The sequence below is a fragment of the Pinus tabuliformis genome, chromosome 1_1 (genome assembly GCF_031772625.1).
Source record: "Pinus tabuliformis cultivar Carrire ecotype Pingquan chromosome 1_1, CPIR1, whole genome shotgun sequence".
Classification (NCBI taxonomy): Eukaryota; Viridiplantae; Streptophyta; class Pinopsida; order Pinales; family Pinaceae; genus Pinus; species Pinus tabuliformis.
In genome coordinates, this window is record NC_142297.1 from 991742351 (window position 1) to 991762144 (window position 19794).

The 19794-nt window shown below is 34.1% G+C and overlaps 1 protein-coding gene across 1 annotated transcript; it reads left to right on the top strand.

Annotated features, from left to right (window-relative positions):
• The first annotated feature begins 15325 nt into the window (after positions 1-15325).
• Positions 15326-16760, top strand: LOC149217885 (NAC domain-containing protein 22-like). Its single transcript, XM_089391446.1, has 3 exons — positions 15326-15706; positions 15790-16055; positions 16302-16760. Exons 1-3 carry the CDS (start codon positions 15508-15510, stop codon positions 16758-16760), a joined length of 924 nt encoding a protein of 307 aa, XP_089247572.1. The 5' UTR covers positions 15326-15507.
• The last annotated feature ends 3034 nt before the right edge of the window (positions 16761-19794 follow it).

Here is a 19794-nt window from a genome sequence, read left to right on the forward strand (position 1 = left end):
CAACTACATTTATTAATGTGAGTGTGTTATTTTATAGTTTTGGAAGTCGATTTGAAGTACACACTAGCTATAATCGTTGATAAATATGAAGAATTTACAATTATATGTATTTGAATGTAATTCTTAAGGAATGGGAATGAAAGAAAGTAAGTAAAAAAATTAAGAGCATTAAATTACCTTGTAGCGACCAACTGGAAATATGTTGAATGTATTTGATAAAATGTCTCCGATGGTTATGGCTAGAGATGTTCTAGTCATGTTCATCACGGGTTGTATGAGACATACTAAAGCATATGGTATGATTCCTCCTTTCAACTTCTATGGGAGTATAGGTGGCAGTGGAACTCATAGCAGGCGAATTGGAGGAGAGCTATAGGTGTGTGTAGTTGTGCATGTGACTAAGAGGATGGAAAACATGATGAAGGGAGGAAATCGTATCGAATGTGATCTGTCCATAAAAGTGCCTAACTTGAATAACTAACAATTTGGGCCTTCTCTTGCATTCTAACTGATAAAGGAGAAGTTGAGTTAGAGAGTTATCTCATTCTTTCAATAGGACACATAGAAGAGGAGTTGAGGTTGAAAGCTACCCAAGTGGAGAGCTATGGATATAAGGATGGATAGAGGAGAAAATTATAATATGTACTGTTATGATAAATAAATATTAACAACACAAAGAACTCAATAGAGATGTGGCCGAGAGATTCCAGCTACTTGTTGATTGAGAGCAAAATATTAAATAGATAATGCTAATAATGGCTACACTTTCTACATGATATGTAGATATGATATGTCTAATATTTTGTGTATTATGAATCAATTCCAACAATGAGAATCACTCTGTTGTTTCTATATTGGGACTTATTTGTATAATTAATCATAATTTTCATAGAAATAACTATTTTAATTTCCTTCTCTATCAATCAAAGTGGCATCAGAGCTAAAGGAGCTCACCATATGTTGGATCTGATTTTTTAGACAACAAGAAAGGGAAAGATGGACCTGATCGAGGGTTTGTAGAACCACCACCATTAAAAATGACCTCATTGTGTGGTCCACTAGTCAATGATGTTTGTTGAGTGACCCGTGAGCACCATCCACTATTTGAGGAAACCACTGGAATGGGGGCTGGATAGGCAAAGTAATTCACTTTTCTCAACACTAACATATTCATTGGAAGATAAGTGCCATCCTATCTCCTTTAGCAAGATCTTATGCAACTTCTTCAATCGTTTTTTGCAGTACCAAAAAATGTTATTTCTGTTATAATAATAATTGTTTCAATCAAGTGTAATGCTTTATGGCATAGTCACCAAATTCGTTAGTAGAAAAAAATGATTACTTAAAATTAAAATAATTTGGAAGATAAAATGATTTTTAGATTTTAAAAAACTTGTATATATTCATTGTTTAAATTGTTTTCCTTTAATTATTTATAAATGGAAATAATTAGTATGTTGTCCATATATATAATATTATATAAACAAGAGCTACATAGTGGCTACTACCTATGGCTTAGCTTAAATATAACTTAATTAAACTAAAAAGTCATAAATTAAAAAATTTCATCACAAGAATAAAACAACTACCAAAATATTGTATAGTTAAATGCATCAACAAAAATTAAGAAATATGATTAAATAATATTTTTTATATTAACATATATGATGATGATGATGATGATGGTTAACGTCCACTGAGACCAAATTGGTCTATCGGACCTACAATTTTCTTAATTTTTACTTGTCTGGCTCCTCGTCTTTCTTGGCGAGATTGGTGTTGTAGCTTTCTTTCTTTTCTCTACGGTCTTCCAACTTCCTTTGTCTTGCATCTCCTTCATCTCTTCTGGTTCTTGAGACATTGGTGTCTTAGCTTCGCGATCTATTGTGTTCGTTCTTTTGAAAATAGTCGGAGAAGAAGTTTGGTTTAGGAGATCTGCTTTGCTATTAAATGAAGATTTATTTTCCGCGGTATTCAAATCCTCATAACTGTTGATTTGTTGGGGCGGGCTTTCTCCTTGCTTGTTTTGAGAGTTGTTTCCTTCTTCCTTGATTTCTTGTGACTCATTTTCTCTAGAATATTCTTCTTCTTTGATGACAGTGTAGTGTTCTTTTTGTGCTCCTTCCCACCATGTAGATCTGTGGTGGTTTTTTCTAGCAAAATTTTTCTCAGAGGCTTTTGGGCAATTTTTGGCTAGATGCCCCGTCTCAAAGCACGATCGACATCTGAAGAGGACACTTTCATAATCAAGCTTCTGGTTCCACACATAGTCTTTACTTGTTAGGTTTATTTCAGCTAGGAATCCGGCGCTGAAATCCATTTCCACACAAATGCGTGCATAGGTGGTTCTGGCATATTCCTCTGTTTCTGGGCACCTGCAGTAAAATTTCCCAATTGCATTTCCGATGGCTTTTAGCGAGGAGAGATTCCAGAGATGCAAGGGTAGGCTTGGCAATCTCACCCAAACTGGTGCTGAGGTTATCACTGCTGTAGAGGGATCGAATGATGGGTTCCATGGCTTCATGAATAGGCCTGATTTTTCCCAAAACCAAGGGCCGGAATCTAGAATACATTGTCTGCTTTCAGGATTTTCGAAATCTACTATAAAGAAACCTCTAGCACAGGGGTAGATATTAATTTCATCAGAAATGATAGGCTTCCATACCTCCGAGATCCACTTTCATATATATATATATATATATATATATATATATATATATATATATATATATATATATATATATAACTTCCGAGGAAAATTATATTGTAATAAGTTTGTGTTAGTTAATTACTACTTTGATTTTTGATTAATTTGCAATCTTTTAGAAAATATTTCCAAATTTTATCAAAGTTTTGGTAGAATTAAATATTAAACTCTTTTTTTTTAGAATTTTTAAAATTAAAATTTCTCACTTTTTATTGGTGGATCACTGATCTTATGTGTTCTAAAATCAAAATTTTAGAATTAAAACTTTATTAAACAAAAGAAAACCTCTAATCTCTAATTTGTGGATTTTTCCATAACTAATATTTTTTTTTCCAAATGAAAAAGAAAAAAATCCATTATGTTTCAGGGATTTTACTAACGATGGAAAATCGCTAATTTAAAAAGCAAAAGAAACAATGCAAGCAACAACATTGTATATTATACTGATGTTTTCCTTGTTTATCTTGTTCATTTTTTTCCCTTACCAATTTTTATTATTGAATGGACTTGATTAAATCATTTTCCTCGATAGCCCTTACATATATTATATATTTTTACAATTCAATTTAATGTCATCATGCAATATAAAAAATAAAATTACGACCTTAAAAAAAAAAAAAAAAATAGGAATCCTTTGCACTCACACTTAATCTTTGTGTAGCTAAATTTATATTGGATATTTTACTACATATGAATTCTTTGCTGCACAATTAAAACGACATGGGATGCTTCATATTTATTTGATTTTTTCGACATAAAAATTATAACATAGAATATCCATGCTTAGATCGATCCTAACCACAGATCCTCACCCAATGTAGATCCATCCTAAGCATGGATCTCTACTACCATAGATCCATCTTGAGCACAGATATAGAGATGTTGGTTCTACAACCTAGTGTGAAGGTGATGTGTAAGTATATCCATGATCAATTTGGAGTTGACACATTAGCTGAGAGGGATCAAATTTTTTCACTTGCAAACTTCTTTAGAGTGTTAAATACAATGTGTAATATTTCAATGTTTAAATTGTATTTTTGAATGCTGTACAGAATATATATAGGACCAAATAAACCTTTTAACAATAAAATCTTATTTTTTTCATCATATATACATAATTTTAAAAAAATGATATATAAGATATACATAATTGAAGATAAATATTTTACATAACATGTACATCGAGACCTCTTATTAGCACAAATTAAAATAGTTTTTTATTATTTTTGTTATTAATATATTTTTAAGTATATGTCAATATTAATTCATAATAGAATAATTTACTAATAACCCACATTGAATTTATTTTTATATACAATATTAAAATATTTTATTTTAACACACACACATATAAATTTGATATCAACTTAAATAGTTAACATAGATATTTTAATAGCTTATTTAAATCTCTTGTTGAAATATTTTTGAAAAATATAAGGCTTAAAAATGAAACTCACACATATTTTTTTACTTATGATTACTTTACAATATATTCGTGTTTTTTTATTATAGTCGACATTATTTTTCTATTTACAACATAATTTATCGTTATTTTAAAGGGGCTTGTGTTAACTAAACGGTTGGATGGGCGAACATACTTACACATCCCTCTCATACTGGGTTGTAGAGTTATATACAATATTAAAATATTTTATTTTAGCACACACTTATATAAAATTGATATCGACATAAATTAGTTAACATAGATCTTCAAACAATTTATTTAAATATCTTGTTCAAATATTTTTTTAAAGCATAAGGTTTAAAGATGTTACTCACACATTTTTTGTTACTTTTAATTACTTTACAACATTTTCAAGTTTTCTTTATTATAGATGACATTATTTTTCTTTTTAGAGCATATTTTATTTTATTTTAAAGGGGGCTTGTGTCAAATCAATGGATGAAATCACATACAGACTTACATCCCTCTCACAGACATACTTGCATCCCTCTCATACTGGGTTTTAGAATGAGCCTGTAATACAATTTAAGTTAATTTTTTCAATATATATATATATATATATATATATATATATATATATATATATATATTTAGCAATATATAAAATATTTTACATGGCTTGTGGTATATATTATATATGCAATGTGAGTTAAGAATAAAATATTTTAATATGAATTAATATTGACGTATACTTATGTTAGAATATTCTGACACATAGCAAATAGTTAGGTATAACTTGGTCTAGTGAAGAGTTAGGTAAAGTGTGTTTCTTTACTATGTACTCTTGTAAATTACAATTCGACGGTCACAATATGTTCTAAACATGAAGTGATCCGACGATTCATTCTCTCCTCTGTATTATCAAAACTTGATCTGTGGCGACACCTGATTGGTCCATGATCTCTATTTAAAGAGCATGGAAGGTCAATTGTAAGGGGACTGTTCATGAGAGAAGATTATGTAAATTTTCTTTCTTTTATTAATAAATTGCTTGAAGTGGTCACATTAGCTCAGGTCGTAGACTGTTTCCACCTTTGAGAGTTTTAACCACGTCAAGAACATTGGTGTATTGATCTGTGATCTGTTTGTGAGCAGTGTCCTTTGGTGTTCTATTTGAGGAACTTACCCTATGAATTCCTACATGGCATCAGAGCTATTTGAGGGTCAGATCCGTTGGTGATCCAAATCAGAAGCCGATACAACTGCATCCGATTGTCGTTTCCTAGATCTATTGTTTTTTACTGCTTTCGGGCCGAGAAGACTACACTATTGTGTTAGGAGAATCTATTCTAGTGAGGAACCCCTTTCGTCTCATGTGATAAGGTTTTCAATAGCCCTAGCTACGTCATTTTAAGATCTTGAGGTATATAATCTTTATTTGCAATTTTAGTTATTTTTCTTTCTATTTATTTCGGTTTATTTATCTCTTTGTTTTTTGTTACCAGATCTATACCTTTCATTTCTATGTATTCTCTTTACCCCGCGACTCTGTGTGATTTGGGCAAATTAGAAATAGAAAGGAATTATTTTTCTCATGTGTATGCTCTTTTCTGCCGCGCCTTAGTGTGATCTCATAAAATCATAAACATTGAGGAAAATATTTAAAAGCTAACTTCAAGCCATAAGGTTTGGTTTTTTTTGTTATGTCCGTGTCGGGTTGTGTGCTTTTTTGTTTTGTAGGAAAAAAATGACTTTTTGAACCCAAACCTTCTGTGAAAAAATAAAAAAATAAAAAAAATTCCTCTTTTCCAAAAATTAATAACCTTTTAAACTAGCTCACTTGGTCCAAAGTTACTTTATGAGAATAGAGGTCGATGTTAAAATCTTTATTTTTGCTGAGTTATTTTTTCAAAAAGCACATGTAACTTATGTTTTAAAGTTACTTTATGTAGAAGTGTTCTCACCCATTATAAAAAGTTACTCACTTATAATTCTAAAGTCCCTTTATATTTTATTTAAGTTACAATTTAGTCGGTAGCTCATAAAGTAACATTGTAAAAGTGACTTTCACTTAATTATAAAAGTGGGTCACATAATTTTTTTTTAAGTGAGCTAATTAGATTAAGTTTAGAAAGGAGGGAGATTTAAAAAAATAATAACATTATCATTCACTTTCGCACATTCACGCACTTCATTGGTATCTTCAACAACCTGTCTTAAAAAAGCCATAACGTCTTCATCCAGAAGCCGTTTTCAGAGCCCTTTTTTTTTGATCAGCCTAAACTTTTAAGATCTTTCCATTGGAATACTTATTTTCAGCATCTACAACTTTAGTTTCTATTAAAATTTAAATCCCATGCCAGGTTATTCTCGACAGCACCAACTACTTCCAATGGTGGTCCTAATTGTGGATTTACTTAGAGGCAAAGGTCTTTACACAATAGCCTCAGGCCAAGAAACTAAACGTAAAGGTGAAGATAAGGCAACCAAATGGGAAAATAGGTAATATCAAACACGTGGGTTGATAGGGATGTCTATTTCTCTGGTCCTTAGATTCCATATCACAGAACTTGATACCCCTAATGAAGCAATGAAACAACTCAATAAAGTTTTTGGAATTATAAATGAAATTAAAGCCCATCAACTCGAAAATGAGTTGCTTATGTTGGAGCCCAATAATTTTTCTTCCACTGAATATTTTTTGTCCATGTTCAAGACCCTTAGACTTCTCTTAGAAGGTATTGAGGTTAAGAAAGAAGATGGTAGCCTTATCTATTCTATTTTTACTAAGTTAAGACCAGTCTACTCTGTGTTTGTTTCCACCTGCCATTCTACTATAGAAGCCTTGATTTATCAAGGGCAAGACTACAAGTCCCCCTCTTTGGATGCCTTTTATGATTCTTTAATAGGAGAAAAAGAAAAACTATTACATCTTGGTCTTCTTAATCTTGGAAACTCTTCTAAGAAAGCCTTAGTCACCGAGCAACAACCAAATTCAGAGAATCCTAATAAGCAATATCCCAAAAAGAATGGTCCTAAACCAAACAAGGGTCCTAAGCAATTTGAGTCTCAAAATGAAAAATCAATTCAACAAAATGATAAGGCAAATAAAAACAAAGGGAAGAAAACTGACAAAGATTGCAACTTCTGTAATCGAGATGGTCATTTAGAATCCAAATGCTTTAAGAAGATGGAAGCCTTGGGAGCAGCATTGAAGAATCATAACATCCATTTGGAGCACTCTTCAACTTCAACTTCATGAATAATACTTTCTGCATGTGGTTTTCAAGCATCTCGGTTTGGTTATGCACTAAATGTGTCTTCTTCTTCTCATTCTCATGAGTGGCTCATTGATTCTAGAGCTTCTTATCACATGGCCAAAAACAAAGCCATGTATTCTTCTTTAAATGATTGTAGCACCAAAAATATATATGTTGGTGATAATAGATCTCTTAGTGTTGTAGAGACTGGAACTGTTCATCTAGACAATGGTCAATTTAATGATGTATTCTATGTTCCAACATTATCCTGCAACCTTCTATATGTATATTAGATAACTCGTTTAGGTGAAGGTAAAACCGTTGAATTTTCACCTCACGATGTTGTAATTAAGGACCTAAGAGATCCTAGACAGATTTTACCTAGTGGCATTGTTGTCAATTCTATAAGGTTGTATAAGTTTAACAACTTTGGGTCGTCTACTCTTCCCTCGGTATTTGTTTTTCATAATGATGAAGTGAGAAAAATTTGGCATGAGCGATTTGGCCACTTAAACTATCCCTCCCTTAAAAATCTATGTAAAGAAAATATGGTGACGAGTCTTCCAATGGTATCTTGCAGAGATGGTGTTTGTTCTGGATGTGTACTCAGAAAACATCATCAAGACAGTTTTAAAAAATGTGCCTCTTGGCATGCCTCAGCCCCCTTACAGCTTGTGCATAGTGATTTATGTGGTCCACTTCCAGTTGTTTCATTCTCTGGCTACAAGTATTTCCTAACTTTCATTGATGATTTATCCAAACTCACTTAGGTATATTTCTTAAAACTCAAGAGTGAAGTATTTAACATGTTCTTGGCATTTAAGGCCTTTGTTGAGAAGTAATATGGACATCAAATTCTTAAGCTAAGATATGATAATGGCATAGAATATGTTAACAACAAATTCATCAACTTTTTCACTCAGCATGGTATTCAAATGCAACATATTCTTCCGTATACTCCACAACAAAATGGTGTAACTGAAAGGAAGAACCACACCTTAAAGGAAATGGCTAATTGTATGCTTCAATCTAAAGGACTTAGTCTTAATTTCTGGGTAGAAGCAATTAACTATGCAAATTACATAGTAAATCACACTCCTACTAAGGTTTTAAAGAATATCACTCCAGAAGAAGCATGGAGTTCAATTAAACCAGATGAAAGTCACTTTCATGTTTTTAGAAGTGAAGCATGGGCCCATATTCCAGATGAGAAACATAAATCTTTAGAACCTAAGAGTGAAAAATGTATTTTTGTTGGATATTCTGAAGATGTCAAAGGATATAGACTTCTTTCACCTAAGTCCAAAAATGTTATCATTAGAAGAGATGTAAAGTTTGTTGAAAATATATTGGCCTACGAGCCTAGTTTGGCAGATGTGCCACCTCTCTCTATCCCTTCTGCTTCTGAAAATATTTCTTCTTCAGATGATGACAGCGAGGATTACAATCCTCCCCCACCTTCTCAGGATCCTCCTTCAGCTCCTCAGCTTCCAAAATGGGTCTGTGCTACTCGGGATGCAGCAAGTCCTCTTGTAGTTGATCCTACAGATCAACGGCATACACGTTCTCAGTTCGATAGAGCCTCTTCCTTATTGGCTCAAGATTCAACGAATTATGATCCTGACACCTTTGTAGAAGCTTCAGGCCATCCAGATTGGGACGCAGCTATGAATGAAGAATGTTGTTCATTATTGGAAAATGATACATGGGAACTTGTTCCTCTTCCAAAGGAACAAAAACTTGTTAGATGCAAATGGGTTTACAAAACCAAGTTTGGACCAGATGGAAAAGTTAATAAACATAAAGCTCGTCTTGTTGCTAAGGTTTTTTCACAAGTTGAAGGAATTGACTATATTGAAACCTTCTCCCCTGTTGCCAAAATGAACTCTATCTTCCTTGTTCTTTCCCTTCACTGCCTCTTTCAGATGGGAAGTCCATCAGATGGATGTTAAATTTGCCTTCTTGCACAGGGACTTGCATGAAGAAATATATATCGAACAATCTCCTGGGTTTATACAAACAAAATCCAGCCTTGTATGTCAGCTTAAGAAATCCCTTTATGGTCTCAAGTAAGCCCCTCAGGCTTGGTATGCCAAAATGGATAGCTTTCTTTTAGATACTGGATTTTATAGGTGTCATTCTGACAATACTTTCTACACCAAGAAAGTGGGTAAGTCTCTTATCATTATTGTTCTTTATGTTGATGATCTTATCTTTACTGGTAGTGATACCAAACTTATAAACCATATGAAGTCCAGCCTTAAAAATTCGTTTGAAATGATAGACTTAGGACACTTACATTATTTTCTTGGTCTTCAAGTCTTGCAATCCAATGAAGGTATTTCCCTTTCCCGATCCATGTATGCCTGTGATCTTCTGTGCCACTCTCACATGGAAGACTGTAAGATAGCCCCTTCTTCCTTTCAGTCTCGAGCCAAACTTTCAGTCACTTGTACTTCCCCTGAAGTTGATGCTACCTTATACCGTCAACTTGTAGGAAAACTTTTGTATCTGACAAATACCCGTCCTGGCCTTTCCCTTGAAAGTAGCTAAAATAATACTTTGTTATGGTTGAGGTACAATTTCGTTTGGGATTCATTACAGTGTAGAAGAATCTCCTCTATTGATTGGTTTCACTAATTCCGATTGGGCTGGTGACCCCGATGATTGGAAGTCTACTGCAGGTTATTTGTTCACTCTTGGTTCTAGACCTATTACATGGGCTTACAAGAAACAAAGTGCCATTTCTCATTATTCAGCAGAAGTAGAGTATCATGGCATCGTAGAAGCTAGTAAGGAAGCCTTGTGGCTTCGTAAAATCTCGTCATAGTTTGGCTTTCAGTAGCAGCATCCGACTACACTTTGGTGTGATAATCAAATTTTCATTCAACTATGCAAAGATCCAGTCCAACATCAGCACAACAAACACATTGAACTACACATGCACTTCATTAGAAATCTCATTCATGACCATGTTCTTGAAGTGCAATATTGTTCAAGAGATGATCAAGTTGTAGACATCTTTACAAAGGCTCTCACAAAGGTGAACTTTACTAAACTTCGATTTATGGTTGGAGTTTAGGAAGTTGTCACTAAGGGGGAATATGCTCTAATGCCTCCTTCCTTCTCCTATTGTGTCATATTTGTACATCCTTCAATCCTATCCCAAGTTTTTCTTAAGGGGGGATGTTAGGATATTCCAACACATAGGAAATAGTTAAGTATAACTTGGTCTAGTGTAGAGTTAGGTAAAGTGTGTTACTTTACTATGTACTTTTGTAACTTACAGTCCGATGGTCATGATATGTTTTAGACATCAAGTGATCTAACAGTTCATTCTTTCCTCAGTATTACGACACTTAATTCGTGGCTTAGCACCTGATTGATCAATGATCTCTATTTAAAGAGCATGGAGGGTCATTTGTAAGGTGACCATTCATGAGAGAAGCTTATGTAAATTTTCTTTTTTTATTATTAATAAATTTCCTAAAGTGGTCGCGTTGGCTCAGGTCGTGGACTGTTTCCCTCTTTGAGGGTTTTAACCACATCAAGAATACTAGTGTATTGATCTGTGATTGTTTGTGAGTAGTGTCCTTTGGTTTTCTATCTGAGGAACTTATCCTGTGAATTCCTACAACTTAAAAATATAGTAATAACAAAAACACATTTTAATCTAGGTTGTTCTATGTTGGTTATGACATTACTTTTCTATTTACAAAATATTTTTTTTTTTGTTAAGAGGGACATCTGTCAACTCCAAATTGAGCATGGACATACATACACATCGCCTTCACACTAGGCTATGGAATGAGCGAAACAACATAGATCCATCGTAAGCACGGATCCATGCTAGTTGGCTCATTTTAATGTTGTATATAATACAATATCCAAAGTGGGTGATGAATGAAATATTTTAATATGAAATAATATTAAAGTTTACTTTAAATTATATTAATTAAAAGAAATATGGTTCATTGTATATCTAATGTAAAATATTTTATGTATTATTTAAACAATTATATTTGATATTTTATCATATAGATGTTAAAATATTTTCTTTTAACATTTTTCATATATGAAGTTTCAAATACCATGAAAACTTAATTTTTTCTATATATATATTAAGTCAGTTTTTTTTTATTAATATAATTTTATGTATACTTCAATATTAATTCATATTAAAATATTAATTTATTTGTGTTTCTCTTGGAGTGGAAAGAAACAATTGGAGTAAAAAATTCAGCATGTCCAACAAAATCTCCCACAAGGCATAATTCTTTTGACTCCAAAAAATTATAATACCTTCAAAATGACGCTAGAGAGGCTCTAAGAGAAGGAGAAAATCACAATTCACAACCTTCATAGTCATTAATTAACACATTTAATTCAGTGCGCACTTGCAAAGTGGAAAAGAGAAAAAATTAAGTATCAAACAAATTGCTTTCCGGTTAATGCTTGGTTTGACGAGGAATGAAAAAAGGCAAAGAGAATGTGGAAAGATTCAAACAAGGACACCATAAAGCTCACAGCATACGAGTAGTTATTAAGAAAGAAAAAGGTTGATTTCATGCTTTCAAGGAGGGAAGAACTAATCTTCCTTGGGAAAAATAATCTGAAATTGTTTTGGAAGGAACTGCAACTAAAAAACATACAAACTGGAAATCGTATTACAACTTCTAAATGATTTGACTATGAAAGGAAACTCTATGAGAATGATCCCAAGGTTGACCCTCCTCCCTTGGTCACCAATGATATTAAACTCTTCACAGTGCAAGAGGTAGAGATGGGTATCAAGAAGTTAGGTTTTGGAAAAGCAAAATACTTCGTTGAACTCCAAGTAGAATATCTAAAGTGGGGCTCAAATATCCTTTCACCTCACATTACAAAAATTTTCAACAACATCATATAATAGGGGCTCCCCACAGATTGGAATACCTCTTTTCAAGAGCGGTAACATCAGTAATCCGTCCAATTATAGGACCATCATGATAAACCCTTTGTTTGCAAAGCTATTTGGAAGCATGCTAGAAAATAAAATTAGAAAGTGGTAGAAGAAAGAGATAAACATGATAAAGGAAAAGTAGGTTTTAGACTTAAACATTCCATAGTTGATCATTATATAACTTTAAGGCACACCATTGAAAAAGTTTGGGAGAGAAAAGAAGAAGTCTTTTGTTGCTTTGTTGATTTCAGAAAAGCATTTGAATTAGTTCCTAGGGATAAGTGTTGGCACATAATGGACAAAATTGGGGTTCTTAAATATTCGAGTGCAACTATGCATAGGCTCTATGAAGAGGTGAAAGTCCAAAATAGAACTTCAGTAGGCATTTCTGAAAGTTTTAAAAGTGATATCGGGGTCAATCAATGTTGCCCACTATCTCCTACCCTTTTTGGTTTATATATCGACAAGCTTGAGGAGTGGTTAAATTCGTAAGTGGGTGATCGTATCTATTTGGGCAAATTTATTTTAAGGCTTATTTTGTATGCAGATGACCTTATTCTGATTGCTAAATTAGCTCTTGGTTTGCAAGAGAAGTTACTACCCCTTGACCATTTTTGTAGAAGTGTGGGGATGCAAGTCAATATCAGCAAAACGAAAGTAGTGGTTTTCTCTAAGAAAAGAAAACATAACCAGCATAAGTTCTACTTGGAAGGAAACATTCTGGAAGTTGTGGATTACAAATAACTCAGAATTGACTTCAACAAAAATCTAAGGTGGAATGGTTGTAGAAAGAAAAGAACTTTGGGGGTTGGAAAGCATTTTATGCTGTTCAAAATAGGTTTAGAGAGGCACAATTATGGGGCTGGAAAACCACTCAAACTCTTTTTTGTCTTCTAGTGATTCCGATGATTTTCTATGGTTGTGAACTATGGGACAGAAGTACATTCGAGAGGGAGTGGAGACAAACTGAGAAAATTCAGAGGCGTTTGATTACAAACAAATTCAAGATTAAAAGTACAGTTCCTTATGCTATCTTGTTAGAAACAAGGGTTGTTGCTATTGAAGAAATTGCTATGGTGCAAGTCATAAGGTATTTAAAAAAAATTGAGCAAATGGAAGAGGGTAGATGGCCTAAGGTCGTCTTTAATGACAGATTAAACAGATAAAAAAAAAAAACTTGGGTGCAACAAAATAACAAATGATTTATTAATGGTGTATTTTCTTGAACACGTTTCCATAAACAATGATGAGATAAAATCTTTTATTATGGAAAATTTCCACAAGCGTACTTGGGATAAGGATCTAGGAAGAAAGAAAAAGTGCTATATTGAAGTGTTTAATCATAATCATAATCATCAACCAAAAGCATACATATGGGCCAATATCTCTTGGAGAGTCAAAATTCATATTTCTCAGTTAAGGATTAATTCTCATCAACTCTGTTGTGAAGCTAGGTGCTGGAAAAGGCCAAAAGAAGTATGGGAGGAAAGAGTATGCATTTTTTGTTCTTCCTGAAAAGTGGAAATAGAAAAACATTTCATTTTACAATGTGAGGCCTTCAAAGACAACACGGAAAGTTATGCAGATATGCTAGCAGCTAGCTCTTGGGATAATCTATTTAGCAAGGGGTTTGTCGAGAAGGTGGGAGAATTTATTGTGAAGCTTCATAGAAAAAGGGTTGAATACATCAAGCAAATGAAGAAGCAATCTGTCCCATAAGCTATCTTTAGCCTTGTGGATGTTGAAATAATTTCTTTCTTCTTTCTTTCTTTCATAACCTAAATTGAGCATGGACTTCACATTGTGTTGTAAAATGAGCCTCTAGGATCAATAATTAAGAAACTGTTACATATTTTTTAAGGTCTATATTTATTTAACTCATATATTGATTCCTTTCATACATAACAGTAATAATAATTGAAGCTAAAAGTATAATTGCATTAATTTATATAATTCTTTTTTTAATTTCCACAATGATATAAGTGTTTTTAGCTCTATCCATATTAATCAACAATTATTTTATCAACCTATCCTAACCATATAAATTAATTGGCAGGCGAGTCTTGATAATGATCAAGCCATAATAAATCTCAAAACACTTACTACATGATATATTTCAAATTTCTAAAATTACAATTTTCTTTTTATAAAACTAACTAATTTACAAATTTTTTAAAGTTTAATAATAAATAGTGAGAACAATAACATAGAAAAAGATTCTTAAGTTTACCCCATAAATCCTTAACTTTTAAAAAATGTTTGTTACAATATTATGGTGAATACCATGGCTTATTAATACCATATTCCAAAGGAATATTACTCACTCCACATAACCTTTGTTTATATGACATTTTCTTTTAATTAATCAATTAAATTAAATAGGAAAAACATGTGTAACTATTTTGAACCTAAATCTCGATCTTTCATTTCCATATACTACTGTGAATAATTTGTGGGAATTAATTATTTCTTATCCACTAGTTAATCCAAAATAAATAAATTTATGTTATCTTTTCCACGGAGTACAAAGATATCATGCACCCTCCTCGAAATTTCCCTCTTTGCTCTGTATGACTTAATGAATATACTATGGCCATGAGGATCATATCATATATTTTCGATAAACCTGCAACTTCATAGAAATTTCCATGATATGAAAAAGGAACCAGGACTTGTAATACCAAGACGCCCAGAGTGCGACTTTAATTGTCCTGTCACTGTCAGGACTACCACCACGCGGAAGAAGCGAACTGAAAAAAAAAAATATTCGGCTGTGGCGTAGCTTTAAATCCGGAGCTGTTGTGTGGTCTGGCGGTCGAAAACTAACCAATGAAAACTAACCACATACAGTATGGGTATAGAAATTAGCCATATAGGTATGGCAGTTTGCTAAATATAGCGGAGGTTCGATTCTAAGCCGCTCTCGCAGGCTTCATTCTAAGCCATACTATACAAGCTGTGAAGGAAAATTTCAGAGTCGGTCGTATAGACTTTAACGTGTGGACCGTCAGGATGTTGTCTTCCAATATTTGATTATTTTGCCCTAAATTCGTTGAAGTATTTTTTCACCTGAAGTCCAGGAAACTTCCAAAGATGAAGAGACTTCCAAAGATGAAGATTTCCCTCTATATATTTATGGAAATGGAGATCATGCTGAGATACATGTCTTAAAGGTTCTCCCAAAAGAGATCAGATGGCCCTGCTGCAGAAAACGTGTCGTGGTGTAGTAGGCGCAGAAATCAGGGACCTTCCAGGTTTCATATTCTATCCCACAGAAGAGGAGCTGCTGGACTTCTATTTAAAGAAAAGGGTTCAAGGCCCCTATCCACTGAGCTTTCATAAGATCATACCTACGTTGGACCTGTATCGGTATGATCCCTGGGAGTTGCCAGGTGCACTGAACTTTCTGGTTTTTCAGTGCTTTTAATTTTAAAAGGTCTCTCACAGTCAAATTGATGAATTCGTACTCTTGCAGGTTTGGATTATAATGCTGGATTGACACAATGGTTCTTCTTTGTTCCAAGAAACAAGGAGAAGGCATGCCCACGGACTAATAGACTGACGGCATCGGGTTTCTGGAAGGCCACCGGTTCAGACAGAGCAGTCCGCAACGAGCTGCTTCACTGCATCGGTCTGAAGAAAACACTTGTGTTTTACAAAGGAAAAGGCCCTCGCGGGGAGAAGACCGACTGGATCATGAACGAATATGGTTTGTTAGATTTCAGCTCGTCGACCCCAAGGGTAGGTTTGTTAATGTTTTCCACTCAGCTGCCTTTATATTAGCCAGATCTATTAAACACTAAGAACACAATGAAAAAGTGAAAGTTACCTATTTGCACAGACCAATAGTATTTAAAATCCTTTGGTAAATTTATTGATTCTACGCCATTTATTTGTGTAGAATCAAGGGGATCTACAGCCACGGTGGAAGAGTGCCTGATTTCTTTCAGTGCAGAGATACTGATGGAATTAATTTGGCATGTGCAGAAGAAAATGGATATGGTGTTATGTCGGATATACAGAAAGGCTGCTTCTCATAAGTCGATTGAAGAACGAGCAAAGAGTGATCAGCTTGAGAAAGAAGAACGGGTTCATTCAGTTGGTGATGAATATCCAGATAAGTATCATTCAGACACCCTTAATGGGAGCTGCCAGTTATCAAATCCAATGACAGAGACTACAATCTCCTCATTACCTCATAAGAATGAGAACGGAATGTGTTCTTCTTCTGTAAGTGAAACGAACAATGAATCTAATCTGTTTGACTGCCTGGAACCTTTCATGTTTTATGAAGATATAACGGTTTTGATGACCCCAAAAGCTCGTAAGCGGCCACCACAGTTAGAACTGCCCAAGTTGCCGATAGACAGCTTGTTTACCCAACCGATAGCTACTCCTTTTTCTCTTCTCTCTACCCCATCACCGTTTCAGATTCCATCAGTTTAAATATAAATTCCTCTTATTTATAAATTGATACTTCCAGTACGTATACTCAACGAATTCAAACTTGTGTGGTTTATAAAATCATACGGATGGGATTTGCCATTTTCTCATTTATGCAGTATGTACGCGACACCAGTGACGTAGTTTCTCTGCAAATCCAATGGTTCATTTTGGAAAGGTTAAAGCCCTGATTTTATCTGAGGAAATATTATGATTACAGTCTACATAGTTTGTAACCTAGAATCAAAATTCAAATTGAAAAATAAATAGGAGTGGATGTCATTGCAAAGTTGTCTACTTGAATAACAGGATTGGATGCCTTTCCAAATATCTCTACTTGACCAATACGATTGTTAAGAGTATATATTTACGTAGAGTAATTTTTACAGTGAAGATTATATATATATATATATATATTAAATTTCGAGTATTTGAAATAGTGTCTGTTCGTGTCCCATTTAAATTAATATGTTCTTCTTTTATATATTTCGCCATGATATTTCCCTATTAAAACGAATCACTACATTTCTACAATATTTATTAAGCTAGCTCCTCGTCGCTTTATGTTCGGAGTAAAACCCCTTTCAGCTGCCCAGTACTGGACTGATTGTCCGACTTCTAAGCTGAACGGATGCTGCAATGATTGGGAGTTCGATTAGGGTTAGTAGCGGTCCCCACCCTCTGCATAAAGCAGACTTCCAGCCCCCAATAAATTGCTACCCTCAAACAGAGACGTGAAGCATGTTGCCAGTCCTCAGTAAACTGCAAGCCTAGAGAGAACCATAAAGACTTCCAGCCTGCAATAAGTTGCAGGCCTGAAGAATGCCCGAACAAATGTGATAGTGACTGCAGAATCCCTGATCAAATCGGAGTTTACCGAAACTACAAATGCTGAATATTTCTCAAGCAAAGAGACTCTGATAACAGCTTCAACTAGAGTGAAAGCCTGCAAAATATTTTCTCTCTGCTTTGGTTAGAGCTGGTCTGAAATTTTCAATATTATTAGGAATTTAGATTTTGAATCTCACAATTTACATTTACCCATTACTACTGTGACGAAAAACAAAAATTATGTTAGAAAATTATGTCCATACTGTATTGGGAAGTTTAGTCCACTAAATCGGCCAAAAACTGCGTGAGATACAATCGGAGTTTGTGTATATCATACATTTTGGGTAGCGCCCGTTTAAAATATGAGGGAACCCTATGGAAAACTTAAGAATAGTGAATACTCACGTGGTTGAAATCGTTCGGTTTTGAATAGTGAATATCAATCTGATCACTAGAATATAGCTACTCATTGGTTATGTAGTACTTTTAAACGGAATAATTAGCTCAGTTTTCTCGGATTTGCCTTCACCTGAACATGGCTAAACACTACACTATCGGAGCAGGTGGATTGAAAAGTTATTCAACGGTTGCGTGTTAGAACTGTCGGTGTACTTTACCCTTTCCTTCCCAGATGCGTTTATCGTTACTAATGTTGAAAGTATGAATCTAAATATGTCTGATGTCATAAAATGAACGGATCTTATTGCCAGCATTGTTGTCGAAGGTGCAGATTTATCGACATGGATCAAAGATTTTTATGGAAGCGATATTTAAGAAATTCTGTGTATTTATTGCAGGTTGCTTTATATGGTTTACTTGCCTACAAATGTATTTTATTTAAAATATGAATATGATTAACGATTTTGGGTTCTGCACTTTACAAATTTATTTATATATTTAAAATTACATTTTAATAACTAAAAATAGTGTAAGTTTAGGTTTAGAGTATGTTTTAAAATTATTTTCGTTTACTTAAATATTTGTTTTATATTAAGAACCCAAAATTTATAGATAATCAGCAGGAGTGAAAGTCTGTCTTTTACAAGTAAATATTTGGTGAGAATAAAAGTTTACCCTTACAAATTATCCACAAATAATTCCATTAATATAAACTTCCATTTTATAATATTATATGTCAATCAAATTTAATAAATAATACTCAAAAATAACATGGCTTAATAAATAATATTAAAAAATAATAACCTTTACGGATTGTCATTTTGAGTTTTCTATTTTAAGTTTATATATATATATATATATATATATATATATTCATATATGTCAAAATTAAACCAGCAACTATATCACCATATTTGAAAAAAAAAATATACATCCATTAAAGACATAATTTTTGATCTAGAGAGGGAGCTCTGGAATGGAGGAACCATGGCAGTTGAGGGTTTCTCACAAACCCTTTTGTGGCTTCTGACAAACCCTTTTGTGGCAGCAACACAGGTACGACACGCATCTACTGCAGTGACGTAGTCTTTCGAGCACCGATATAGTCACGCTGACAGAGTCCACTTAATGAACATTCAGATGGGGGAGGCCACAAGGCCTCCCCCCATAGGCAGCACCGACAATCGAAGCCCACACTGGAATAATGATGAAACTGATGGAACAACGGTACAGATGCAGAACCAATCCGCCCAGCAACAGGAGGCGGAAGATCTGAACAAAGGGAAGGAGAAGACCTCCACGGGACCTGAAGAACCCATAAAGGCGAAATCGTCCACATGCAAGCCCATCGCGGCAGACCGCCCCAAGATCGACCTACCAAGCCATCGAATCAATGCCCAAATACAATTTATGAAGGACCATGCGCTTATTGGTAAATTCATCGGTTACTGGCGAACCGAGAAAGCCCTGCAAGGATGGATTACTTCAAAATGGAAACCAAAAGGACATGTTACCCTACAGCTAGCGTCGAAAGGATTTTTCACTGCTATATTCAACTGCATCAAAGACAAGAATAGAATATTAGATGGCGGCCCTTATTTCTTCAATGCAACGAGTCTGTATTTAAGAGATTGGATTGAAAGATTCAATCCAGACAAGGAGGACTTTCGCTGGGCGCCAGTCTGGATACGAATGTAATCTTTGCCTCTAGAATATTGGGATGAAGAATCACTCAAATCCAAAGGCAATGGACTAGAAGAATTCATAAAGATAGCAGAGGAAACAAAACTCTGGAGGTACACCTCGT